General features: G+C 35.7%; 1 protein-coding gene across 2 annotated transcripts in view; it reads right to left on the bottom strand.

Moving 5' to 3' along the window:
- PTEN (phosphatase and tensin homolog) overlaps nt 1-25,236 on the bottom strand; it is an 88,359-nt gene that overhangs the window by 23,933 nt on the left and 39,190 nt on the right. For both annotated transcript variants that reach the window (XM_041729486.1, XM_041729487.1), the window contains 3 exons: nt 14,219-14,263; nt 8,329-8,372; nt 6,201-6,439 (listed from right to left, as the gene is read on the bottom strand). In XM_041729486.1, the coding sequence (XP_041585420.1) occupies nt 6,201-6,439; nt 8,329-8,372; nt 14,219-14,263 (328 nt within the window). The remainder of the gene's footprint in view (nt 1-6,200; nt 6,440-8,328; nt 8,373-14,218; nt 14,264-25,236) is intronic.

Below are 25,236 nucleotides of genomic sequence, written 5' to 3'. Positions count from 1 at the left end.
CAGAATAAAGTTAATATTTATTATTTCTAGAAAGTTTAAGTCTTCATTACAGATAAGCTAATGAACTCAAGTACAGAGATCATAATATATATGAATTTTATCTCTAATAATTGCTTTGAAAACAAAACAAAAAAGAAATCAAGAGCTCAATTTTTTTCTCTAAGAGTTTAATCAAAGAAAATAAGTATTAATGCTTACTTTACTTGCCACCATTCTAGAAGGGTGAGGGAAGGCAACAGAAAGAGAGGAGTAGCAGAAATTCTGGGTAAGTTTGTCATGTAGAAAGTTTGCCTCTTTGAATTCAGATATTCGGGGAATCTTGCCAAAATATATACTTACAAGCACTAGCAGGATGCTTTATCTCTTTCATTCAGTTTACAATAAATCCTGTGGGTTAATGATCATTCTGATACGTAAGTGTAAGTACAGACAGTGTGAGGCATAGGACTTGCAGGAACCAGCTCTGCGAGCTGCCCTGCACCAGGCTCTTTGGAGGCGGGGCGGGGGTGGATGTGTACAGGGAACTGCTGACAGTGGCTTTTACTCAAAGTAAAAGGATCAAATCTGCAAAGGAATGACTCTTAGCGAAGTGTAACATCGTTGCCTTCTTCTAAATTATTGAATGAAAGAAGGACTCTTCCTTCTCACAAGCAGTTAGTGTGCCTTCAGAAGCCATGCTTCCTTAGAGGAGGTGTCAGTTGTGCTCTGGCTTCTGCGCAACACTCCAAACTTGAAGTATTATTGGGGTATTACTAACACAAGGCACACTGTCCGGTCCGCTGGCACCAACCACTCGGCCATCTCATCTGTACCGAGCCTGCCGAGGGAATGGCAAGACTGCACCAGATGACTCTGAGAGTCCCTGCCAAGTCGACAAGCTCTCCGCTAAAACAGGACAACCGGCTCTTCTTTCTTCAAAACAAGAGTGGGTAGGAGTAGGGGATCAGGAGGTGGGAAAGGGTGAGGGGGACAAAGGAGGGATGTGGAGAAAGAGAAGGAGGAGAAGAAACAATATCCTCCGATATCACTGTCACCAGAACACAACTTTCTTCTGAATGTTTCCCTATAGCTGAAATTAAGGATATAAGCAAAGTCACATTAAAAACAGTTTTAATAATATTAAATGCCATATAAATGGAAAAATTGATAAAATGTATGTATCTCCTATAATAATGGTTCAGTTAAGATACTTCCCTGGAAGATTTCCACAGTTGTGTAACAACAGCTTTACCATGTTCAGCTTAGCTCATTTCTCATGATGAAACTATACTTATTAAAGGTTAAAAACATATTATTTCACCAGCACCCTAACCATTAAATAAACATGTGATTTATCTGGAAGTTTTCAGAAAATTAAATTGTCAAAGATTTAAAGGACACCCACAGCACTGTATTTACAAGACTAACAACTTCAAGCTGCCTTTATTCTCCTTAAGTTGGGGCCACTAAATGCCTGAGCATCAGTAAAAAAAAAAAAAAAAAAAAGGCTATAAACTGAGGAGCCTTGTCAAAATAGGCCCATTTTGGGAGAGCGTGTCCTTTTACAAGAGATTAATTCTGAACAGTCTCAAAGTTCCTTTGCAGCTCCAAGATAGCAGAGAACAAAGTTCAACAATGTGCAGGGGACTCAAATTTTACTCTGAATGCTATCAGTCACTGTTTGAATAATCCTAATCAAAGCACTTCATCTTTCTGGGCCTCTGTTTTATCATTTTTAAAATAAAAATTCCTGCCAAAAAAGGTTAATAATCTTACACCCATAATCTTTATCCCTTTAATCTAAGCTTTCTAACACTGTTTCAGCATAAAATGCAAATGGAACCATCAGCAAAATATAACCTCATCAACAGCATCTGCTCATAAATTTCTTTTTGTCTTTTTAAATATCCACAGAAATAAAGGTAGGAGCACATTAGGATACTGCTTTAGACCACAGCTGAAAAAAATTCCTCCAAAAATGGTCTGGGTATATTAATTAATCATGAACTAAAGCACAACAGATCTTAATGATTTATTTGGACTCCAAAATGCTAAAAGTGATCAATTTTGTCTAAATTACTGAACTCTGAGTCTTTATATAAGAGCTAAATAATGTAACAATTTTACTGAGTACACACAGAACTCCAACCTCTGTTAGCCTGTTATCTTCTACTTGGGGTAGATTCAAACCTATGAGAGGAAGAAGAAAGCAGTGTGCCTGAGCATTGTACAAAATACAACATCCTGCATTTGATTTTCATAAATACTTCTCTTACTATCTTTTCACTCTGGCCCCTAATACACAACAATATCCCACGGGCCTTGCCAGTTTACCAAATCTCTCTTCACCTTTACAGAGAGATAGAATTGACCATATTTGCAGATTGTGAGGGCTACAATATCTTCCCAATGACAAATTAAAATATGTCCTCACTTTTTGACTATGAAGACTTTTCTTGGATCTAACAGAAACTGCTTACGCACCATTGGGTTTTACTTATATCCCTGAAAATGATGTGAAAGACAATCCCAAGTGCTTTTTATATGGCTAGTTCCCACTATCAGAAGCATTTAGCGAACTCTCCTGAAGCAGCATCTACATCAGACAGAGTGTGTATGTGTGTAGGTGAGTGTCTATAAGAGGGAGGGAAGGGGGGGAAAGAGAATGTGTGAGAGCACAGCACAGCTTAGTTAGGAAAGGTTATAGACTACTCTAAAAAAAAAAAAACCTTACCCCCCAACTCAAAATCCTGATTAAAACACTCTACAAGTCTGTTGGTTGTAATGCCCAAGAAAAAAAAAGTTGCAGCTGAATGTGGTGAAGGCAAATACTTTAAAAATGGTCAAACGTGTGTGTAGCTTGCAACAGAAAAGTTAAGACTGTTGTAGTATCTCTAACAAACAATCCTGTGCATTCCAGAAAAACCAACCACTTTCTCTAAAACTATGAAGCAGGGCATGAAAGGACTGGAAATACCACTTCCCTTCAGTGTATGATGACAGCTTCTCAGTTTAGCCAGCTACTAGTTTTCATCATACATGCATGGTAACATAATCAAAGGAAAATACTTATTTTGGAGTCCTCTTTGGAAACCTGAGGGAACATTAACATCTTCAAAATGCTCCCAGAAAAGTTCTCCTGAAGAAATCTCAGTATTCTGTAGATAGAATACCTTAATGTCTGGCAAATCATCTGGTTTGGTTGCTTTGGTAAAGATAGATCTCTCCATGTCACTGTGACTCAATCCTTTGTTCATCATTATGTATTGGGGTGCAAGACTCTATCATTGATCCTGGGAGAAAGCTTATTTATTATTGTGGAAGTATTCTACTACTTCATGAGTGCCAAGCCTTGAATCACAGCCTGTACAAGAGGATTTGTCATGAAAAATCTACTGTTATGAAAATAGCCAAATTCAGGAAAGCCAAGACTTTCAATCAAGGGCTTCTCAAGAGGTTTTGTCAAGAAGTGGGAGCAATTATGAAATGTTTCGCTACACATAAGTTCACTAGTTTCAGAAGGCATTTCTACGGCCAAGATTTTAACCGCTGTTAACTGGATAAAATACAACTTCATTTACACAGTTTAACTCTTCAACCTTGAAACTAAAATATGAAGTCATAATCCCTTCCTAACATAGTATTATGCCAGGATCTTGCCAAAAATGATCTCATTAACGGCAAAGAAAATGATATAAAATTAACTTATCTGAAGAATCTTAGAGAATTCTTATTTTTTGACATAAACCTACTTTCACCTGACAAAAGAATCTATAGATTCCATTTGTTCTTTCATGAGATAGGGTTTTTTTTTTTATTTTTATTTTTTATTTTTTTTTTTTATTTTTTTTTTTTGAGATAGGGTTTTAAGCACTTATTTTCACCTAAAACAAAGTCAAAATGGACTGGACATCAAAGATGACATAAAAGTTGTCAAGTCAAAGACAATGGCTTTTTAGTTTTAATGTATCGTTTAAAACCTAGGACCACCTGGGTGGCTCAGTTGGTGAAGCGTCTGCCTTCAGCCCAGGTCATCATCCCAGGGTTCTAGAATGGTGGGTCGCTTCTCCCTCTGCCTCTGCCCCTCCCCCTGCTTGTGCTCTCTCTTCTCTCACTCAGTCTTTCTCAAATAAATAAAATCTTTTAAAAAAAAATCTAAATAATAGCAGCCCTTTCATTAAAACTTACTATTGGGCAGAACTAAACCTTAACTTTGATTAATTTGTAACCATTTAGATTTATTCACTATCTTCAAGTAGTGGCCCTGCTTTTTCCATTAAAAAAGGGGACATAATTCTTATTTTCCATGTTAAAAAAAATTTAGTGTAATTAAAAACTGTAAGGAAAATTTTATGTTCATGTATATCATGCACATTTTTAGTGAGAGACTATTTATAGCTTTCATATTTTTAGAAGGTATGTAACATAAATACTTTGAGAGCCATGGACTTAAATCTAATGTTCTGGCTCCATATTACAGAGCTTCTCTATTTTTACTTTAAATTCGTTTTACTTGATTTCTTTCCCACAACTACAATGTCTACTGCTCATCAACCCTGCTCTAAACTCCTCCCACTGCTTCAGCAATTATACTGGTTTTTTTTCCCCTTCATTCTCTTTTTCCCTGTGCTGCCCTGCATTTATTCTAAGTGTATAACAAGTGACTTTCTAAATTTTTAATCAGTAAAAGCAACTGTTTCCTCAAGATGATGAAACAATGAGCCACAGTAAACACCTCAGGCCCAGGCCCCTCTAGAATCCACTCCACTGCTATCATCCCAGGGTGTTCACAACATAAGGAAATATAAGGCAATCTATATTAATCAATATTCACTAAAATCAAGTATGAATATAATATTCAGTTTTATAAACTATCGCCAATATACAGCACTTGGCATCCTTAGGTGTAATTTTAAAAAGTCACAAAGAGGGATCCCTGGGTGGCACAGCGGTTTGGCGCCTGCCTTTGGCCCAGGGCGCGATCCTGGAGACCCGGGATCGAATCCCATATCAGGCTCCCGGTGCATGGAGCCTGCTTCTCCCTCCGCCTGTGTCTCTGCCTCTCTCTCTCTGTGTGACTATCATAAATAAATAAAAATTAAAAAAAAAATAAAATAAAATAAAATAAATAAAATAAAATAAAAAGTCACAAAGACAAAACAAGAAATGAGGAAGGAGAAAAGGAGCCAGGAATCGATGCAACTACTCAGCTAAGATGGTTGAAATGATCACTTATCTTTGTTTTGAAGTTGAACTAAAAAGAAATCAGCCTAGGAGCACCTGGGTGGCTCAGTCGGTTAAGTGTCTGACTCCTGACCTCAATTCAGGTCTTGATCTCAGGGTCATGAGTTCAAGCCACATTTCCTTCCAAAAAGGAAGGAAGAAGTGAAAGAAGGCAGGCAAGTTATTGGAAGAAAACTTTCCTGATTCTAAACACTATGAAAACTAGAATAAACTCTGTACATAAAGTTGTGATGTCTCCCTCAGTAGCGTTCTCTAGGTGAGTTTCTCTATCTGGAGTGGTTTGGGTTTCTCCTTCTCAGTGACAGAGAAATGTACAAAATCTCTTCGCAAGAAATATAAACATATTTTGTCACACTTGCCATCCAAAGAAATGAATCCCTTGAAAATCACTGTGAAAGTTCTCCCAAGTTTACGTTTTCCACTCAAACATACTTACACAGATTAAGTTTGTCACTGATTTTCAACATAGTTTTTATTAGTCTTCTGAATAAGAGAACCTTTGACTAATCTTAATATAACTACATTAATGAATATTCATATCAAAGAATAATTTTCATGTACTTATACAAGTAAAGATCACACTTTACTAGGTAATAGCATTCAAGTTATTATCCAGACACTTTATTCTCAAGCAAGGTTCAGAAATATCAAGCTTACTTTTGATCAGTGTACTGCTTTTTTAAACGTTTTTTCAGGATTTTAGAGACCAAAATATGCTAGACAGTTAATGGGTAAGATTTACTGGCATGATATGAAAATGCTAGCATGAACAAAAAAATTAAAAGAATCAGTAATTTGCTAATATGACAGTTAAGGTAGTAAATGATTTAAATGTTCAGAATAAAGAAATAAGAGTTACCACAGTAAACACCTCAGGCCCTCACTCTAGAATCCATTCCACTATTATCCATCTTTTTAAAAAACCTGTTTTCCAATAAATTCTCCAAGAAAGAAAAAAAAAATCAAATATAACTTACCTTTTTGTCTCTGGTCCTTACTTCCCCATAGAAATCTAGGGCCTCTTGTGCCTTTAAAAATTTGCCCCGATGTAATAAATATGCACAAATCATTACACCAGTTCGTCCCTTTCCAGCTTTACAGTGAATTGCTGCAACATGATTGTCATCTTCACTTAGCCATTGGTCAAGATCTTCACAAAAGGGTTTGATAAGTTCTAGCTGTGGTGGATTATGGTCTTCAAAAGGATACTGTGCAACTGTGGTAAAAAGATAACCTCAGAATTAGAAAAAAGTCTTTCCTGAACTGTTTATTAAAAGTAGGTTAACTTTAGAAACATTGCATGTAAGCTTAACAGATGTTTAAAAGAAAAACGGAACTCCAGAGAAAAATAATTTGCTGTCTGATAATTTTCCAATTTTTGAATAGAAAATAGTCTCTCATTAATTCTTAAACCTACCACTAGAGAGAGAGAGGCTAAGCATTATTTTCCCCACTTTAATGAAAGAGGAAACTGCAATGGAGAGGGAGCACACGTCAATATATCAGAGGGAAGAGACAAACTCAAAATGAAATGTCACACAGGTTTCCTGTCAGGGCTCTCAATGCATTTTCTGACAAAAGGAGTCATAACATTTATAATACTACATCATCACAAAACATATATTCCAGAGAAAGTATAAATAACCGATAAATCAACGATGGAAAGGATTGATTTTACACTTGATATAATAAAAATGCTAAGTGTGTTATTTAAGGATGGTCTGGCAAATGTTAGTGTTGTATACTATGGATTTTTAAAGGCATTTACAAAAGAAACTGAGAAAACTACTTACAAAAATCTACATAGTTGTAGTAAAGTTTATCTAATGAAGTTTCAGATCTTTTCATGTGGATAGTCATAAAAACCCCCAAATTTCTCTGTTCCCTATAGTCAGAGCTAAGCATTTTCTTTTAACCTGCCTAGAAATAGTTTAGCTATATATATCACTATTAAGTTTCTTCTTACTGGTCCCTGCCTCGGTTCCACTCTATTAAAATCCTTTACTGACATTTACTATATAGAATTATCCTCTGTGTCATCTAAGTATGTGAAAAGTATGCCTTCTATCTTCCATCAAGTAACTGATAATGTGGAACAGGACTCAGTTCATTAGGTCCTCTGTTGTGTTGGGTGAGCCCGGGTGGCAGATGATGACAACTATCACGAGGAGTCACCGGGAAGGCCTGCACCTCAGCCTCGGCCAAGCTGCACTGGCATTCCATCTTCATCTCCCCAGAGGCACACAGAAACATCCCAGGAAACATTGCTCAATGTCTATTTACAGCTAGATACACCCTGACTAAAACACACTTCGCCTGGTAAGGAGCAGCCTAAATTCACAAAAAAGGAAAAATTCTTAGTGGATCTGTACTGGCTCTCAACCATTAATGCTTCTAAATTCTCAAAGCAGCTGTTGGAAAGTCCGTTCTGGATTTCCAGAAGGCATCAATGGCAAGCACATCAACATGTAGCTCACGGCATCCAGCTTCTCTTTCTGTCACGGTAGCATCTGCCGGGCTTCTCTCCACTCTCCAGGTCTCGTATGGCTCAAAGGGTTCCACAAACACAGATGGAAGTTCCTTTGTGGGCTCTCAGAGGAATTCACTATCCCTGGAGAAGAACCCATTCAAAGTAGCTCCTGCTCTCATCTGTCAAGTTCCTCTTAACCATATTTGTCACATACCCTTCTCTCTGACTGGCCCCTGTCACCGTTCCACAGTTCTTAAGTAGCTCTGCTTTCTCTTAATCTCTTACTGCTACTCTGCTCTATCTATAATTTCTTACTGTTACACCAAATGCCTCCAACAGTAGATATAACCCTCTCTTCATTTTATTGTTAGTCTAGACATTTTTCCTAATTCTTACAGTCTACTCTGCTATTTAGTATTCCTACTAGTACTGGCAGGTTTATATGATAATTGCTTCCTACAACACAACAACAAAATTACATTTGTTTTCCAAATTGTCTAAGACCATCTTTAAGACAAATATTTATTTACCTCACCTAATAATTGAGATTATTCATTACTGCTATGACTGTTAAGATTTAGTGTATTGGTTTTAAGTTATATAACATAATACATTACTCAGCAGTTAATACCTACCTCTGCAGTTAAATTTGGCGGTATCATAATGTCTTTCAGCACACCTAAAAGAAAAGTTTAAATGTGACCTAGTTATTTTTTGCACTGGCAAAAAAAAGTAACAAACATTTTCTGAACTGTTTTAATGGATCAGGCATCACACTGTTTTGTATTAACTATTTCTTTCAATCCTACAAATCCTATGAAGTAGGCAGTGTCTTTATCTCCATTTTACAATTAAGGAAATCAAGGCTTAAAATGTTAAGTGTATCAATCATACCTTAGCTTACACACTTGCTTAAAAACTTGTGATGCCACGAATGCACAACACTGTAAATTCAGTTGCTGCATCTGTACCTTCAAATTTCATTTATGGCATTCTGCATGCTAAGGGAATTTATTTTTGATTTCACTAAGTATATACAAACAACTATTTTCAACATTGTCTTCAACTCAGAGTTGAACATAGTTTTCTCAAACTATTATTTTAAAAGCTATTATTTTTAAAATAGTAAAATAAGAGTAAAAAAAAGTAAAAGAATCTACTCAAAAACACTCACTAACAAATTTTTAGGCCAGACCTTTCTCTCTTTAGAGAAGCCAAAGGTCATCTTTTTCAATAATCTCTCAGGTTAACGAGTTTTAATTAAAGTCTGAGAGTAATTAAAGAGTAATAAGTAAAATAAATCTACAACAGTAAAATGTTGACTTAGCATTACATATAGAATACTAAAATTTGTCTTTTTTAATGGCAGTGACATGTTTGTCATCATGTACTGGTTCACTCATGATTAATAGGTGTATTTATAAATATTAATAAGGCTCTGAAAGGGATCCTGTACTTCAGTTTGTGGTCAGCAAAATAATGGTAACTACAGCTACTAACCAAGTGAGATGTTTTTTAAAAAATTATTTCAAATAAAAAAATTATTTCAAATAATAACTTAGCATTTTAAAGCAAATAAAGGTCTACAATCCCTTAATCTCCAATTCCAAAATCCCAGAAGTTTGAGACATCTAACATTTTATGTTAAACTATGACAAACTCAATTGTAGCAGAACCTGAGTTTATGACACTGTATGCACTCTTCATCTAATACACTTAAAGAGTCAAACACTTCATGCTAAGTACTGCTACAAAGCCCACTGCTGTGTTATGTAATACAAAGCAGTATATGCTTCCATATTACCCTTCTGCAAGGGGAAAAGTCCCGAATGCTGAAACACAACTGGCCCTAAGAGTTTCAAGCAAGTGATGGTGGTAATATATTTTACATTTAAGAAATTCTAAAAATATCTGTACAGTTCATCTACTTCAAACAGTTTTAAATCCAAATCCATATGAAAGCTGAATCATAAACAAATTAGAATCCACCAGTTTCTAACTTGTCAGACCTGAAATAAATTGACTTTCATACTATTGCTTAAAACAAAGATTTTCCCCTTTTTTTGCATATTATAATTTAGTATATTGAGTTTTGCTCAAAAAAAAAACTTACTTAGTAATGCCATATGCACATTTATGTATCTTTGCTAAATAATTTCATACTTACTCATACACAGAACACGACAGGTAAGAGGAAGACTGACCAAGAAAATAGTCATGTTTTACACTTTCTTTAGTACAGATTAAAGAAGAGGTCTGATTAACAGGGAAGAATCCATAACAGAATATTTTATAAGGAATCATATAAAGATAGGATTCAGAAGGTGAGGGAGAAGGAGTAAGCTAGGAAATAATTCTAAGAAGCTGGTCTCATGGCAGCACAACAAAAAAAATAAACATTCTGACTTTCATGCAGCTTTAGTTCTCTAAAATTCCCATGCTTCTTCAGGAGCTCATGTTTGGTTTGATAAACACTGCTTAAGACTACCATCATAAACTGATTCTCAAATATTACTGGTAAGAGGAGGAAATGGAGGAGAAGTGGAAATGAGCTATTCCATGTCTACTAGATGTACACACGTTACAAAGGAGTTTCCATGTTTTTAAATTTCATAGTCACAACCATGTAACAGAAAATATAATCTCCATCTTATACGTGAGAAAGCTAAGATTTAGAAGAGCATTAAAACCCTTGTCCCAAACTACAATATGCAAGTGGAAGGGACAGGACTCAAACCCAGTACCTCTGGTTAAAAAGTCAAAGTTTTTCCAGCACTGCTCCATACTTCCCATTTAAAATAAAAAATTGCCACCAACAGTTTAAAAAAAAAAAAAAAGCAATAACAAATTCTACTCAAAATCAGCCTTCCTACAAGAGTAGCATTTGGCACAAAAGATAGAACAAAAAGTGATCATGAAAACATGAAAAGTTTATGAAAATCTCTACAGGTATGGATACTGGGGCCAGTAGTGATGGAAGTGATCTGGAGGAAGGGTTGCTGGGGTAAGAATGATGATGCTTCTTAACTGACAAGCCTCTCAATAAGTCTTCATTACAAACCAAAATTGAAGATACATAAATGGAAAATGGGATTTGACTGAGACAAGTATTAGGTAGATCTGACCATTTATACTTCCTTATAATTAAAATTCAACTTAAAAGATACCACTTTAAAAAATCTTCACCTTATATTGGCTTACATGAGACAAGAGAGATGAAGAAGCATTGAAAGAGTTTTTAATGAAGCAGTAGACAGGTGAATGAAGAGAGAAGACTACTAACAGGAAAAGCTTCCAGAGAAATGAGACTTGCCAAAGACTCAGCCAGATAAATAGGTCTCCTCTGTAACTCTCTTCAACATCACTAGCCCAGCTTACAAAAGAAAACTTAACAGGTAAAAATTAACAGCTAAAGGTTCATCACCTAATGACCGAGAGCTATATGCCAAACAGAATACACGATGATATACAGTAACCCTTTTATTTTATTTTTTTTACAGTAACCCTTTTAAAACAAATATCCAATGATCATTTAAGCTTCTCAAAAAGAAAGGCAAGAACTGTATTACACCTCTATCCCCATCCCCCCTTCCTCTACCCCCACCGGCCTAGAGGTTATAGAGAGGAACTTACAAAAATGCAATACACACACTTGCACAAAACAAACTAATTTACTAAGTATCATCATACATGAATTTAATTAATGATATGATGCTAATTTTGTCCTTTCTTAAAATAATTTACTAAATGTTTGATAATATAAAGACATAAACAGGTAGTCAATTATTAAAAGTCCGTATTAAGAACTGTTCTTCATCCACATGTTATAACTGTCATAAAAGGTTTAATTTACCATTAAATACATGTCTAGTGTACATATCTTAAGACCTTTCAATTTATATATGTTTGCAAAGGCACACATCACACGTAATTAACATCCCCAAAATAAAAGAAATAAAATAGAAACATCTGCTGCTTGCCAGACCCACCTACCCAGAGCCAGAAATACAAACAGGGTAGAAAGAAGGTGAAGAATGAAACATCAGAACTCAAAACATGCCACAACCTGGTAGTTCCAGAAACTTCTGAAGTAACATTTCCGGGAGGTTAAAACAAACAATGACAACGACGATGACAACAAAACCAGAAAGGGAAGACCGGCAGAAACAGTGAGTGGTCTGCTACCATATGTACCTGTGTGACCTTGTTCAAATCACTTAACCTCTCTATAGGCCTCAGATTCCCCATCTGTAAAATGAGAAGGTTGGACTAAATGATCTCTTTCAGGTACTTTCCAGTTCTGAAAGTCTATGAGTCCGTTTAGTGGAGTGGGGAAGGGGAGCCGAAGTGTGTGTATATATATATATATATATATGAAATTTATGAAACTATGAAATTTAAAAACATGTATATATATATACACACACACACACACACACCAAAAGCTACTCTCCGCTAATAACCAGTTAATTAACTCTGGGGTCCAATGTTTAGAAATACAAAAACAAACGGGCAGCCAAGTTCCCAGACTAGCTCCCGATGCCACCTTTAACATGATAATGTTAACTGAACCACAGAAGTGACAGTGCAACCCTGCGTCCTAAATTCTGGAAGCAGGAAGCCACTGAATACAGGAATGAAAAGAATTTCCTTCCCTTTCTTTGGATATAATGTTAAACTTGAATAAAATTTTTAAAAAGGTAGAATTTGTCTTTGTATCTTTCTACCCTTCCTTCTGGGACTCTAAATGCCTCATCTTGAGAGTCTGAACCTGACATGACTCACTTAATGGACTGCAGCTTTTAACAGTTTTTGTCCTGTGCTTTATTTCTTTTTTTAAACTTAACTTCTGAATCTAGTTTTTCAAAAAGTATAAAGCTTTGTGGTTTTTATTTTCCTCCACGAAACATTCTGGCATCTGCAACAAGGTTTGTCAAAGGAGGTTAATCAGAATGAGAGGAAGATATATGCACGGATCATTTGAACCTGGGGCCCATCTACAGTCACGTCTCTACAGCACCTTTGTCTTTCACTTTGTTCCCTGTCACCAGCACAACCTACACACACACACCCCCCCCCCATAATCTGACCATCACACACTGATTATCTGCTATATTCTAAACACTACAACATGCCAACAAGCCTCTTCCATGCCATCCACTCTGCCCACGATGCCACCCCCTTCCCCACTGGGAGGCCTGCAGGACAGCCTCTGCAGATTCTTTCACCCCAGCTCCAACATGCCTTTCTTTATTGAAAACTTTCCTACAGAATACAAGTACTATTTCCACTGTTCTCTGCACAGCTCTCTTCTTTACAACAGTTCCTTCTTCTGCAACACCATGTCCACCTATCACATCAGACTATAAACTACCACAGACTGAAACTGTATCTTATTCACCTCTGTACCGCCAACAAGTTTTACGATGTCTACATATGGCAAACACAGCATTATGTTGCATTATGTATAATGCAGCATTATACAGCATTAATGTTTGCTTCTTTGTGAATCTATGGAAAATTAGTGAAAACTCATCAGGAGAAACAATAATGGTGTCTACCTCACTCTCAGGTTTTCTAAGGTCTTACCAAGTCTTATCAGAACCAGGCACATACAACCTTCTATCCTTTTTAGTGATGATTTAAATGCCCCATGAAGGCAGAAGAGAATCTTGCTCTTACATTGGATAAATAAATTCTACAGAAACTGTGACAGTGAATCAGGAAACATAACTTCAGATTAAAATTTTTCCTGTTGCATAATTTACAGACATCATATAGGAAAAATAAAAACCAGATAGAAAAATAACACATTTTATATATCATTTTTTAAAAGGTAGAAAATGGTTATTTTGGGAAGGAATAATAGTCTTTAAAAGGCAAAAATGATAAAAAATATTTTCTTCCCATTTTTATTTTGTTCTTTTTTTTCCTTTTCACTTCCCTACTCACAAAGTCAGAAAGAAAAACAAAAGGTTAAAGATAAGCTAGCTGTACCAAAGCAGGCAATCCTTACATCCCTGCGCCAGACAAGACAAACCACCCAATTCAACAATTTTACATAACTTATTCATGTTATATACAATTAGAGAATAACTTATGTTATGTTATATATGTCATTTCAATCAAATGACCCAAAGACATTAACAAAGAATAAACAAAACTATACCCACTCTGAAGGGTACCTCCATGGAAGATGTTACTACTGCTTTAACAGAAAAGCTCTGCTGTGAATTACACTTCAAGTTACTGCATGGTTATTGGCTCAAAGATGGGCTAGATGCCAAGTCATTTAAAACAGATCAAGTAACTCGAATGTGTGCCAACATTGTTTTGACCTCATCACTACACTTTCAGAATGACCTAACAATGCTCTTAATCAGACTTCTTGGACTAATTGTTTTAGGAACACAATTCTGTTAAAATGTATCTTTAACTCTACCTGATTCTAACAAGGAAATAACTTTCACTTAATAGTTATTTTAGAAGATATTTGCAAGCAATACAAATAAAAAACATACTTACAGATTGTATATCTTGTAATGGTTTTTATGCTTTGAATCCAAAAACCTTAAAACAAAACAAACAAACAAAAAGCCACCATTAACAAAAATGAGCTAACATTTGAAATTACATTTATACTATTGAGAAAACCTAAAAAAGATTCCATTTTTCCTAATCTCAAATACCATTTAAGAAAAATATATAAATAAATTCCAATAAATATTCCCTTCATGGGCTTACTCTAGTAATCAGGTCATCCTTAAATAATTATTACATTACACAGATTTATACAATCTGAAGTAAAGCCAGAGCTTTTCATAGAATAAATATTTTCATAACCTTCTTCTCTTCGTTCTACATTATGAGGTTGAGTATTAAGAAATAAGTTATTTAAAAGGTAGCGTTAGCACTTAGCTCAAGTTCACCTAGCTCATACAGATGTGTGAAGAACAGTCAGGTGCAATCGAGTAATCTTAAAAATAACCCTGAAAATTAAGCCATCATTTTCTTTCAAACTAGAAACCTTTTCACATTTGAAAGATGCAAGTAGTAACTATTAACTCTATACAAAGTTCATTAAGTACTTTCACATACATCTTCTCAGTCCACACTCACAAATATCTGAGAGACAGAGTGTATCCACATTTTACAAATGAGGAAGTAGGTGTCAAAGAAATTACAAAACTTGCCCAAGGTCATACAGCTAGTTAAGTCAGAGAATCAAGACCAAAGACCTCTCCCTCCAAACAGTTAAGAAACTACACCAGAGCAACAATTACAGCCAACAAAAGTACTTCCCACGTGTTTTTTACCATATTCAAGTCCTTTACACATATAAATTCGTTTACTCTTAGGAGGTAGGTAATGGAGGAGAGGATTAGAGAACAGAATAAAAAGACAAAAACAAAAGAAAAGATTTAAAAAGATTTAAAGTCCAGGAGTTTCAACACATGAATAGGAGTTCCAGAAAACAGAAAACATAAGGAGAAGAAATTCAAGATACAATTTAAGAATAATACCCTAAACTGAAGGAATTTCCAAAATCAAAGATACAATGAGTATTCAGCAAAAATGATGAAAATAGACCCAAATACAGGCATCTAGAGCTCAGTGAAATTTCTGAATACTGAAGAGATAAACACAGAACCCTAGAAGAAGCGGGAGAGGAAAAAGGTTTCATAAAAAGAATCTGGACTATGGGGATCCCTGGGTGGCGCAGCGGTTTGGCGCCTGCCTTTGGCCCAGGGCGCGATCCTGGAGACCCGGGATCGAATCCCACATCAGGCTCCCAGCGCATGGAGCCTGCTTCTCCCTCTGCCTGTGTCTCTGCCTCTCTCTCTTTCTCTCTGTATGACTATCATAAATAAATAAAATTTAAAAAAAAAAAAAAAGAATCTGGACTATAAATCAAGTGTGAATATATAATAAAGGCATCTTTAAATGAGAGAAGTCTCAGTAATTTTGCTGCCTACATATTCTCTCTCAGGAAGTTACTAGAAGATATGTTCCACCAAAACAAGGGTGGGAAACCATGAAAGATGACGATTCCAGGAACTGAAGAGTCCAACTCATGAGAAGGAAAAAAGGAATCCCCAGAATAATGGTGAAGGAACATCCATCCCAAGCAGACAGTTACCTCAAGCCTAGTGAACAACTGACCCAGATCAGGATGGATCAGAAGGCTCCTTCTGAGGAAGATAAAATCAACATAATGCCAAATGTGCTGGAACATGTTGAGAGATTTATACAGTTTAGGGTTAAAGTTAAGAACATAGAAACTAAAGAAGCAGAGAGAGAAGGAGAGAGAGAGAATTTTAACTCCAAGGATAACAAAATGTTCAGGAAAAAACAGTTATACTACTTCACTTAACTGTAAATAGCATTTATCTAGTAATAATCACATAAAAACCCAAATCTGATATAACCAAAACTACAATACTACTAGAAGGAGGGCTGAAAATATATATGTAGTTGGGTAGAGTGGAAAAAGAGTTCATAAATTTGGATGTGAAAAATCATGCCATAGAGTAATATGCGCATTACTTGTAATTTGCCACTAAGTGAAATGATGTATTTTTAGGTCACTGTATATAACTATTGCAAATGTCAAAATTTATTTACAATCAACACTTTAAAGTAAGTCCTTAGACTATAAATAGACTTTGTTTAATGTGTTAACTATAGTATTTTATCAGATATTTGCTTTTTAATATTTTCTGTACGATTATGACCAAAATGAATGTAACAGTGACTTTCTCTTATATCAACAAAATATTCTCTAGCGGATTTAGTATGACAAGATGAGTTCCTCTTATTTCTGCAGAGTCAGGCCCTCCTTTCATAAACCACTCAGCAGTTTCTAGAACAGGCTCTTTCCTTGCACGAGCGCTCTTTCCTTGCACGAGCACTGTTTCATCAAGGACTTCAGGTCACTAGTATTTTTTTTTAATGGTATGCTTTCATGTTTTCATTCCTTGATACCCATTCCTATCAATATTATCTTTTATTTAAATTTATTGAGAACATGTATTAAGTACCTGAAATTGCTCTTGCTTCCCTAGAATAAGATGATTTATGAACTACTGTCTCTGCTGTCAAAGTAAGAAAAGAGTAATCAACTAGATTATCAGTGAGAATAAGGTTTAGCTGCAAGAAACAAAAGGGGGGGGCTCATAAACAAATATGCTACTAAATATACTAAATACACTACTCTCTCACATAAATTTCAGGATTAGTAGTCTACAATTGGTTGGGTAGATTTGTTTCGTCAAGAACTGGAGCCCAGGACCCATCTATCATATGCTCAGCCAACATGATAGGTAGTCCATGGTCCAAAACAATGTGCCATCATATACATAGCAAGAGCAGACGAGAAAGGAAAGTTCCTTCAGGAACTTCACTTCTACTTAAAAAGAACAGATCTCAAGTTATTACATTATCAAATCCAGCCACAGGGGAAGCTGAAATTACCATGGGCATTCTGGGAAAACATGTACACAGCAAACAAAACAAGCGTTCTATTAATGAAGGGGAAATGAAGATGATCACTGATTTTCTCTAGTTTTTCTATTCTCTAACTTCAATTATCTCTAATCTTGATTTCCTTCTGCAAAACAAAAACAAATGACTAATATTAGTATAACAGGTGTATTTCTAATCCTAACTTAAAATCACTCTAAGAAGGGAGTCCATTTGCCAAAAAGGGACAATGGTATAAAAGACTAAGAATTCTTGCTAGGGGCAGAGGGAAACAAAGGAAATTACTACTTTGTGGTTCTGGTGGTGGTGGAGAATAGACCCTAGAGAACAATGTTTCATTCTAATATTTCACGTGTACTTTTCTTTAAATATTTAAGGTATGTGTCACTTTTTACGATTCTTTTTTTTTTTTTTTTTAAGATTTTATTTATTTATTCATGAGAGAGAGAGAGAGAGAGAGGCAGAGACACAGGCAGAGGGAGAAGCAGGCTCCATGCAGGGAGCCCGACGTGGACTCGATCCTGGGTCTCCAGGATCAGGCCCTGGGCCGAAGGCAGCGTTAAACCAATGAGCCACCCGGGCTGCCCTGATTCTTCTGTTTAGCCCGCTTCTTCAACTAACCAAAGAAGCACTGATTTCTGCTAAGACGACTTCGATTCAACTATGAATATATTACAGAAAAAAGTGGTGTTACACACTCTTGGATTCTTGTCTTGTACCCTCTTATCAATCCCTAAGCCATTTGTACTTTGGGAATTTTTCTTTAAACTGAGATAAAATTTATACACGGTGAAAACAGATCTTAGGTATACAACCAACTCAATCAAGACACAGAATACCTCCACCACCCCAGAAAATTCTCACTGTCCATTTTGACTGTCCATTTGCAGTCAAACCGCACTAAGCTCCCAAGGCAGCTAATATTCCCATACATTAACCTGTCCTATTCTTGAACTTCATATAAATGTAATATATGTAATATATATGTAATATATAATATGTAGTCTTTTGTAACTGGCTTCTTTCATTTAATCTAATGTTTTACAGATTTATCCCTGTTACACGTACCAGTAGTTCATTCCTTTTATTCTAAGTATGATTCCATTGTGTGGCTACACAATCATCTGATGGATATTTATGATGCTTACAGTTTGGGGTTATTATGAATAAGTATATAAACATTCTTGTGCAAGACTTGTGGGGACACACATTTTCTTTGAGTAAATAAGTAATAACTCGAAGTGGAGTTGCTGGGTCATAAGGTAGATAGGGTAGGTGTATATTTAGCCTCACAGGAAACTACTAAAGAATTATACCATTTTACAATCCTATCTGCATTTTAAGAGTTCCAGTTGCTCCACAGTCTCATCAATATTTGGTGCACAGTCTTTCCAATGGATATAAAATGGTATCTTTCTTTTTTTAAGATATTATTTGTCAGAGAGAGAGAACACAAGCAGGGGGAGCGGCAGGCAGAGGGCAAAGCAGGCTCCCTGACGCAGAACTCAATCCCAGGACCCTGGTATCATGACCTGCACCTAAGACAGACGCTTAACCAACTGAACCACCCCGGCATTCCTATAAAATGGTATCTTATTGTGGTTTTAAATTTCCTTTCCCTGATGACTGATATTAAGCATATCTTCATTTGTTGATTAGCCATTTTTATACCTTCTTCTTTGAAATGTCTGTTCAAGTCACAGGCTCCTTCCCCATCCCACCCCAATTAGATTAACTGGTTTTTTATTATTGATTTATAGAAGTCTTTTATATATTCTGGGTAAAGGTCTTTTATCAGATATACACATTGACATAAATATTTGCTCCCTATCTATGACTTGTCTTTTCATTTCCTTAATAATGTGTCTTGATAATCAACAATTTTAAATTCTGATAAAATCCAATATATTAAATTTTTCTTTTAATATTTTGTACTCTAAGAAATCTTTCTCTATCCCTAGAGTTCATAAAAATACTCTCTATGCTTTCTTCTTGAAGCTTTATCCTTTTAGCTTTTTCTCAGTTTGCATTTTAATTTGGTTCAAAATTCAAAAATTTAGATAAATGCTAAGGATAACTGGGATAACCGAGACAAGAACAAATTATCTAAAGAACAGTGACTATAAAATTCAGAAAACAACAACTCATTGCTAAATGCCATATCTTTTCCTCCAAGGGTTCTTGTTTTGGGGGGGGGAGAAAAAATGAATAAGCAGGAAATGATCTGCAAAACATAATTTTCTCACAGAAAGCCTACAATTTAAATGTGAGCAGAGAAAAAGGTGTTTTGAAGGATTAAAATTCACTTTTAGTTCATTCTGGGTCTATAACGTTAAGTAATCCAAATACATAAATAAGTAAAGATACACACATCCTATAGCCCAATCCAGGGAACACGATTCACACGTGGTAGGCCTGCACACATTCTGAAGTGAGGTCAAAATACCAAAATGGACACAACAGTTATCAAAAGTTCTCAGGGAGAGATGGAGGCTTTCACTATACACCTTCAACATTTCTGCAACTGTGCTGTCAAGACTTAAGTGTACACTACTTTCAAAAGAAAAAAAAGTTTCCTGTCCTACTGTATTTCCCAAAAAAGTACAGAATTGGTGAAGTTATATATCACATTATTTTACCTTCAAAAAGTGGGCTTGATGAGCTTAGAAATCCAACTGCTTTTGAACAGTATATTTTAGTTTACCTAAATATTTTCATATACTATTTTTGAATTAGAAAAAAATGGAAACCAGGTTTTTTTAAGTGTGAAAACAGTCCTCGAGAAATAGTTTTAATGAGATTCATGCAATTCTTGTCTATAAAGACTCACAAGGCTTTTTAAAAATTATATCTTCATTCATACTGAGCCTGTCCTGAGGACATTTAAAAAAACTATTAGCATATACTATCACAAAATCGCAAATCTGATCTCAGTGAAAAACAATGATTAACTAACAAAACAATTTGTTAAAATGCCGATAAATGCTCTTTAAATCCCTCATACAGGCACAGCCATAAAATAAAAAGCCCAATTTTTAATTCCATCATGACACTTACTGTGTTACTTCAGGTGCCTAAAATATTATATTCAAACCCAGTTTTTCATTCTCTTTTAAATTACAAGTATTATTTATTAGAGGCACAAGTGCTGAGAATTTCTGCTTCCCACTCCTACATTTTCCTACATTCCACTCATGAAGTACTGAGAACTTACTAAATAAATAGCCTTAATGATTTCTTTTAACATGCATTTTTTTAAAAAGATTTTATTTCTTTATCCATGAGAGACACAGAGAGAGAGAGGCAGAGACACAGGCAGAGGGAGAAGCAGGCTCCCTGTGGGGAGCCCGATGCAGAACTTGATCCCACGACCCCGGGATCACGCTCTGAGCCAAAGGCAGAGGCTCAACCACTGAGCCACCCAGGTGTCCCTAACATGCATTTTTAAAAAATCACCTTAATTCTAGAGGTGACCTTTCATAAAATTAAATATTGCACAAAATAATACTGATTGGTCTAGTAAACAGAAATACACTAGAAATGGCAAATAGGCAGCTAGGTGGTGGTGGTGGTGGTGGTGGTGGTGGTGGTGGTGGCGGTGGTGGCAGCGGTTGCGGGAGTGGCTTGTTGGTTTGCAAAATCAAGGCTATAAAACAACATCCAGGTTGGAGGCTGGGGAAGAATAAGAAAATGATTAGCAATATCCACCATCAGTCGGGAAGAGAGAATATGTAAAACTTTTCACCTGTTTTTGCCATTTCTGGAAAAAAAATTAATACAAATTTATGGGTAAAATTCAGTAAAAAGCAGAATTTAAACATTATAAATTACTTTATAGTATATAAGTTTATTGTAACCAAATTACAGGTGTTAAATAAGTTGGCTCTTAAAATCTTTTTATATTGATCTTCAGTATAAAGGGGTCATCTATTATAAATTTTCTTGTAGTGGCATGTATATACTTTTGACTATTACAGAGTATCTGGAACAGGAATGATCTTCTTGCTACAAGCAAATGTAAAACTGGGCAAAATGTAGGAGGTAATGATTTTAGGCACTAAACAGAAGGCAGCACAAGTTTGTGATCTTTCAGAATAAAGAAACAAGGTAACTCCCATGACTGCCTTACTTTCAGTGTTGAGGCTCTCTTCTGACACAGCAGAAGGCAACAGAACAAATGGAACAAAGGTTTCACTGAGGTAAAAGGCAGAGATTTGAGTTTGGGGTGTTAAGGCAGCTAAAGTTTGTGGAACAGAATAGTAGAGAAAGGGAATTGAATAGGAGAGCCTCAGAAGTCTGTAGAGAAATTCACCTCTAGTCCTTGGCCAAGGGTTGGGATGCATATATGCAGGATCTGAAAGCATAATGGAGAGGACACCAGAGATAGCAGAGCCAGGAGGAGACGTTTTTGGCCCAGCCAGAATGGAGAGACTTCATTTTAAGGACTCCAGGTATTCAGCTGAGACCCCAGAAAGGCCACACCTTGGAACTGAGGTTCATGCCATGCCCTAAGACAAAAGACAAAACTGAAATAGGCCTGCCTTAACAAAGAAAAACCAAGCCTGACAAAACCAGAAGATTAATCGTTAATTTAAAGGACTGCCGGGATCCCTGGGTGGCGCAGCAGTTTGGCGCCTGCCTTTGGCCCAGGGCGCGATCCTGGAGGCCCGGGATCGAATCCCACATCAGGTTCCCGGTGCATGGAGCCTGCTTCTCCCTCTGCCTGTCTCTCTGCCTCTCTCTCTCTCTCACTGTGTGCCTATCATAAATAAATAAAAATAAAAATAAAAAAAATAAAAATAAAAATAAAGGACTGCCAAGGGGATCCCCTGGGTGGCTCAGCGGTTTGGCGCCTGCCTTCGGCCCAGGGCATGATCCTGGAGTCCCAGGATCAAGTCCCACATTGGGCTCCCTGCATGGAGCCTGCTTCTCCCTCTGCCTGTGTCTCTGCTTCTCTCTTTCTCTCTGTGTGTGTCTCCCATGAATAAAGAAAATCTTAAAAATAAAAAAAAAAGAGGAAACAAGTGGATTCAGTCACATTAAAATAAAAAAACCCTACACAACAGACAAAAACGCAGTAATAAAAAGAAAATAAATAAATAAATAAAAATAAAGGACTGCCAAAATGAAACTCAACAACCAATCCAGACTCCCTACAATGTATCAGTCACGACATTCAACATACAATTAAAATTTATTAGACATGCAAAGCAGAAAAACATGACCCATAACCAAGAGAAAAAAGCAGTCAATAGAAACCAATTCCATGATGAATCAGATGTTGGAATTAGCAGATATGGACCTGAAAGTAGCTATTATAAATACATACACGAATGTAAAAGAAGATGATTACAATAAGTGAATGGATGGAGAGTCTCAACAAAGATACAAAAACCATAAAAGACAGACATTCTAAGCCTCACATGTTCAGTGTCTGGAAAGAAACATCTACTCTTTTAACAGAAGACTGGGGACTGCAGAAGAACAATGTGGCCAACTGCATTTTTCAAGAATGACTGCATCCTGCTTCCCACATCCCACATGGCTCTCCATTCAACCTAATTTAACACTTTTCCCATCGACGATTTTTCAAGAGCTAAGAGATCAATCCACTGAAGGGCTTTATGTAGACTAAATCTATTCTAGTGAATTAAATTCAAGTCTTACGTTAAAGCTTGAGAGTCATTCTGTTTCTTGAAGGCGAACTGGTATATCTCTGCTTGGTGCCAATACATAATGATACAAAAGCTTATATTATTAGAGCATTAGATTATTTTCAAAAGCTTGGAGAATTGATAAAAATTCATCTTACAAATATTTATTGAGTACTTCTGTGACAAGCACTACTGTAGATACAGTGTAGTACTGGCAACTACAATCATAATAACAAATGCTCCTAGCAGTTTGAGAGAAACCCAGAAGCAAAAGCTCTTTAAGGTACCTCATTCAGAAAAGAGCCTAAGAATACTGGACAGTCCCTACTAATCCAAAAATAGATAAAAAAGAAAAATACAAATTTGAAAAGAAAAAAAAAACAAAATAGCTTATTTGCTACATTTTTCTGTAGCTAACTACTTGGCACCATATTTACTTCTGCTGTATTCATGTTAAATTAAACTTTGCTCTTAGAACTCCAATATACCTACAGCTGCTACTGCTACTACTAAAACATGAAGTTGGGTTGCTGCTTTCCTTTTCAACACAGGAGTCATCTTTGCCTTAATCCCATTAACACAGGCAAGCTCCAAACATTCTAATCCGTAACTATTTTCTCCTAGTCATCTTCAGGTTGTCAAACTTAAAATCAGTTATATATCCAATACAACTAAAATATCTTGTTAAAAATGCACTCTTAACACTTGCCTGCACAGTATTGCCTTCTCTCTTACCTCAAGATAAACAAAAAAGCCAAAGTATGAATTTTATATTAAAATCTGATCAAAGACAATGATCCCCCAGTAGGAAAGAAAATCTCTCTCAAAAGAGGAATAAAACTAGAGAGAAAAGAAACAGCAGAGGAAGTGAACTATAACCCACTGAAAAAAAATTCAGAAGGCTGTTATTATGAATAAAAAACTGCCAACCATTTCTCCAAAGAAGTTATATCATTCTGCACTTTTACCAACATGGATTAGCGTTCCAGTTGATCTACATCCTTGCCAACCCATTAGCCCCTTAAATTTTAGTAATCCCAGTAAAATATGAAAAAGTGCCTCAGTATCTTACAATTTTCACTTTCCTGATGAGTGATTTTGAATGTATTTTAATATGTGTATGTATCATTTATGTATCTTCTCTTGTAAAGTTTCTGTTCAAATCATTTGTCCTTTTCTTCATGGGGTTGTCCTCTAATGAATTTGTAAAATTATCTTTATATTGTGTTGAATTCAAGATACTACGTATTTCAAATATTTCTCCCAGACTTGCTGTTTTTTTATTTTATTAATGATGTCTTTCAAACAACATAAGCTTTAAATGCTAAGTCTAACTTGTGAATTCTTTTACATAGTTAACTCCCTATGTACTAAGAAATCTTTGACTAAACCAAAGTTTGCAAAGATTTTCTTTTTTTTTTTCCACAAATATTTTCTTCTGTTTTAATCAATTAGTTCTATAGTCTTACATTTTACTTTTATGCTTCTATCTACAATCTGTCTGCATGTAACAGGAGATTTTTTATATCATGAGAAGTAGTCAATGTTCATATCATTTTTTAAACTGACATGCAGTTGTTCCAAAGCCATTTGTTAATATGAGTATCCTGTTCCCTGTGAATTCTCTTGGCATCTTTGTCTAACAATGTATGCGTTTTCCTGTAATCTCTATTTTGTTCCATTAACCTAAATACATATACTTTTTTTTTTCTTTTAATAATCTTATTAACCTAAAGACCCAGCAATTATTTTCATGGATATTTAATTTAACCAAAAGAAATAAAAATATATGTCAACAGAAGTCCTGGACATGAATGCTCATAGTAGCTTTGTTCATAATAGACCCAATTTGTAACAACCCAAATGTCCGTCACAGGTGAGTGGATAAATTATATGATAACCATACCATGGAATACTACTCTGCAATAAAAAGAAACAAGTTACTGATGCAAGCAGCTACCAGGGTAATTATGCTAAGAGAAAGAAACCAGACCAAAAAAAAGTACCATACTATGTAACTGAATTCATATAAAATACTAACACAAGCAAACACTTAACTACAGTTAAGATTTAGAAACTGCCTAGAACCAGGGTTGGAGGACTGACTGCAGAGGGCCACGAAGAAAACTTTTATGGCAATAAAAATGTTCCAAATCTTGACTGCAGTGATGTATATACATGGATGTATATACATGTCAAAACTCACTGAACTATATACACTTAAAGTGAGTACATTTTTACTGCATATAAATTATACCTCAATAAAGTTGATTTTAAAAGTAATTTGAACATAACTACAAATATGTAAAATGCAACCCACCTCAAAATATGTCTAATGTATTTTGCTTAATACTAGAGATAGCATTAGAAGGAGTGTACCATCTTCAGGAGTGAGAACTTTTTAGA

The sequence above is a fragment of the Vulpes lagopus genome, chromosome 14, assembly GCF_018345385.1.
Source record: "Vulpes lagopus strain Blue_001 chromosome 14, ASM1834538v1, whole genome shotgun sequence".
Taxonomy (NCBI): domain Eukaryota; kingdom Metazoa; phylum Chordata; class Mammalia; order Carnivora; family Canidae; genus Vulpes; species Vulpes lagopus.
The sequence above is the reverse complement of the archived record's forward strand: the minus strand, read 5'-3'. Positions and strand labels throughout refer to the sequence as shown.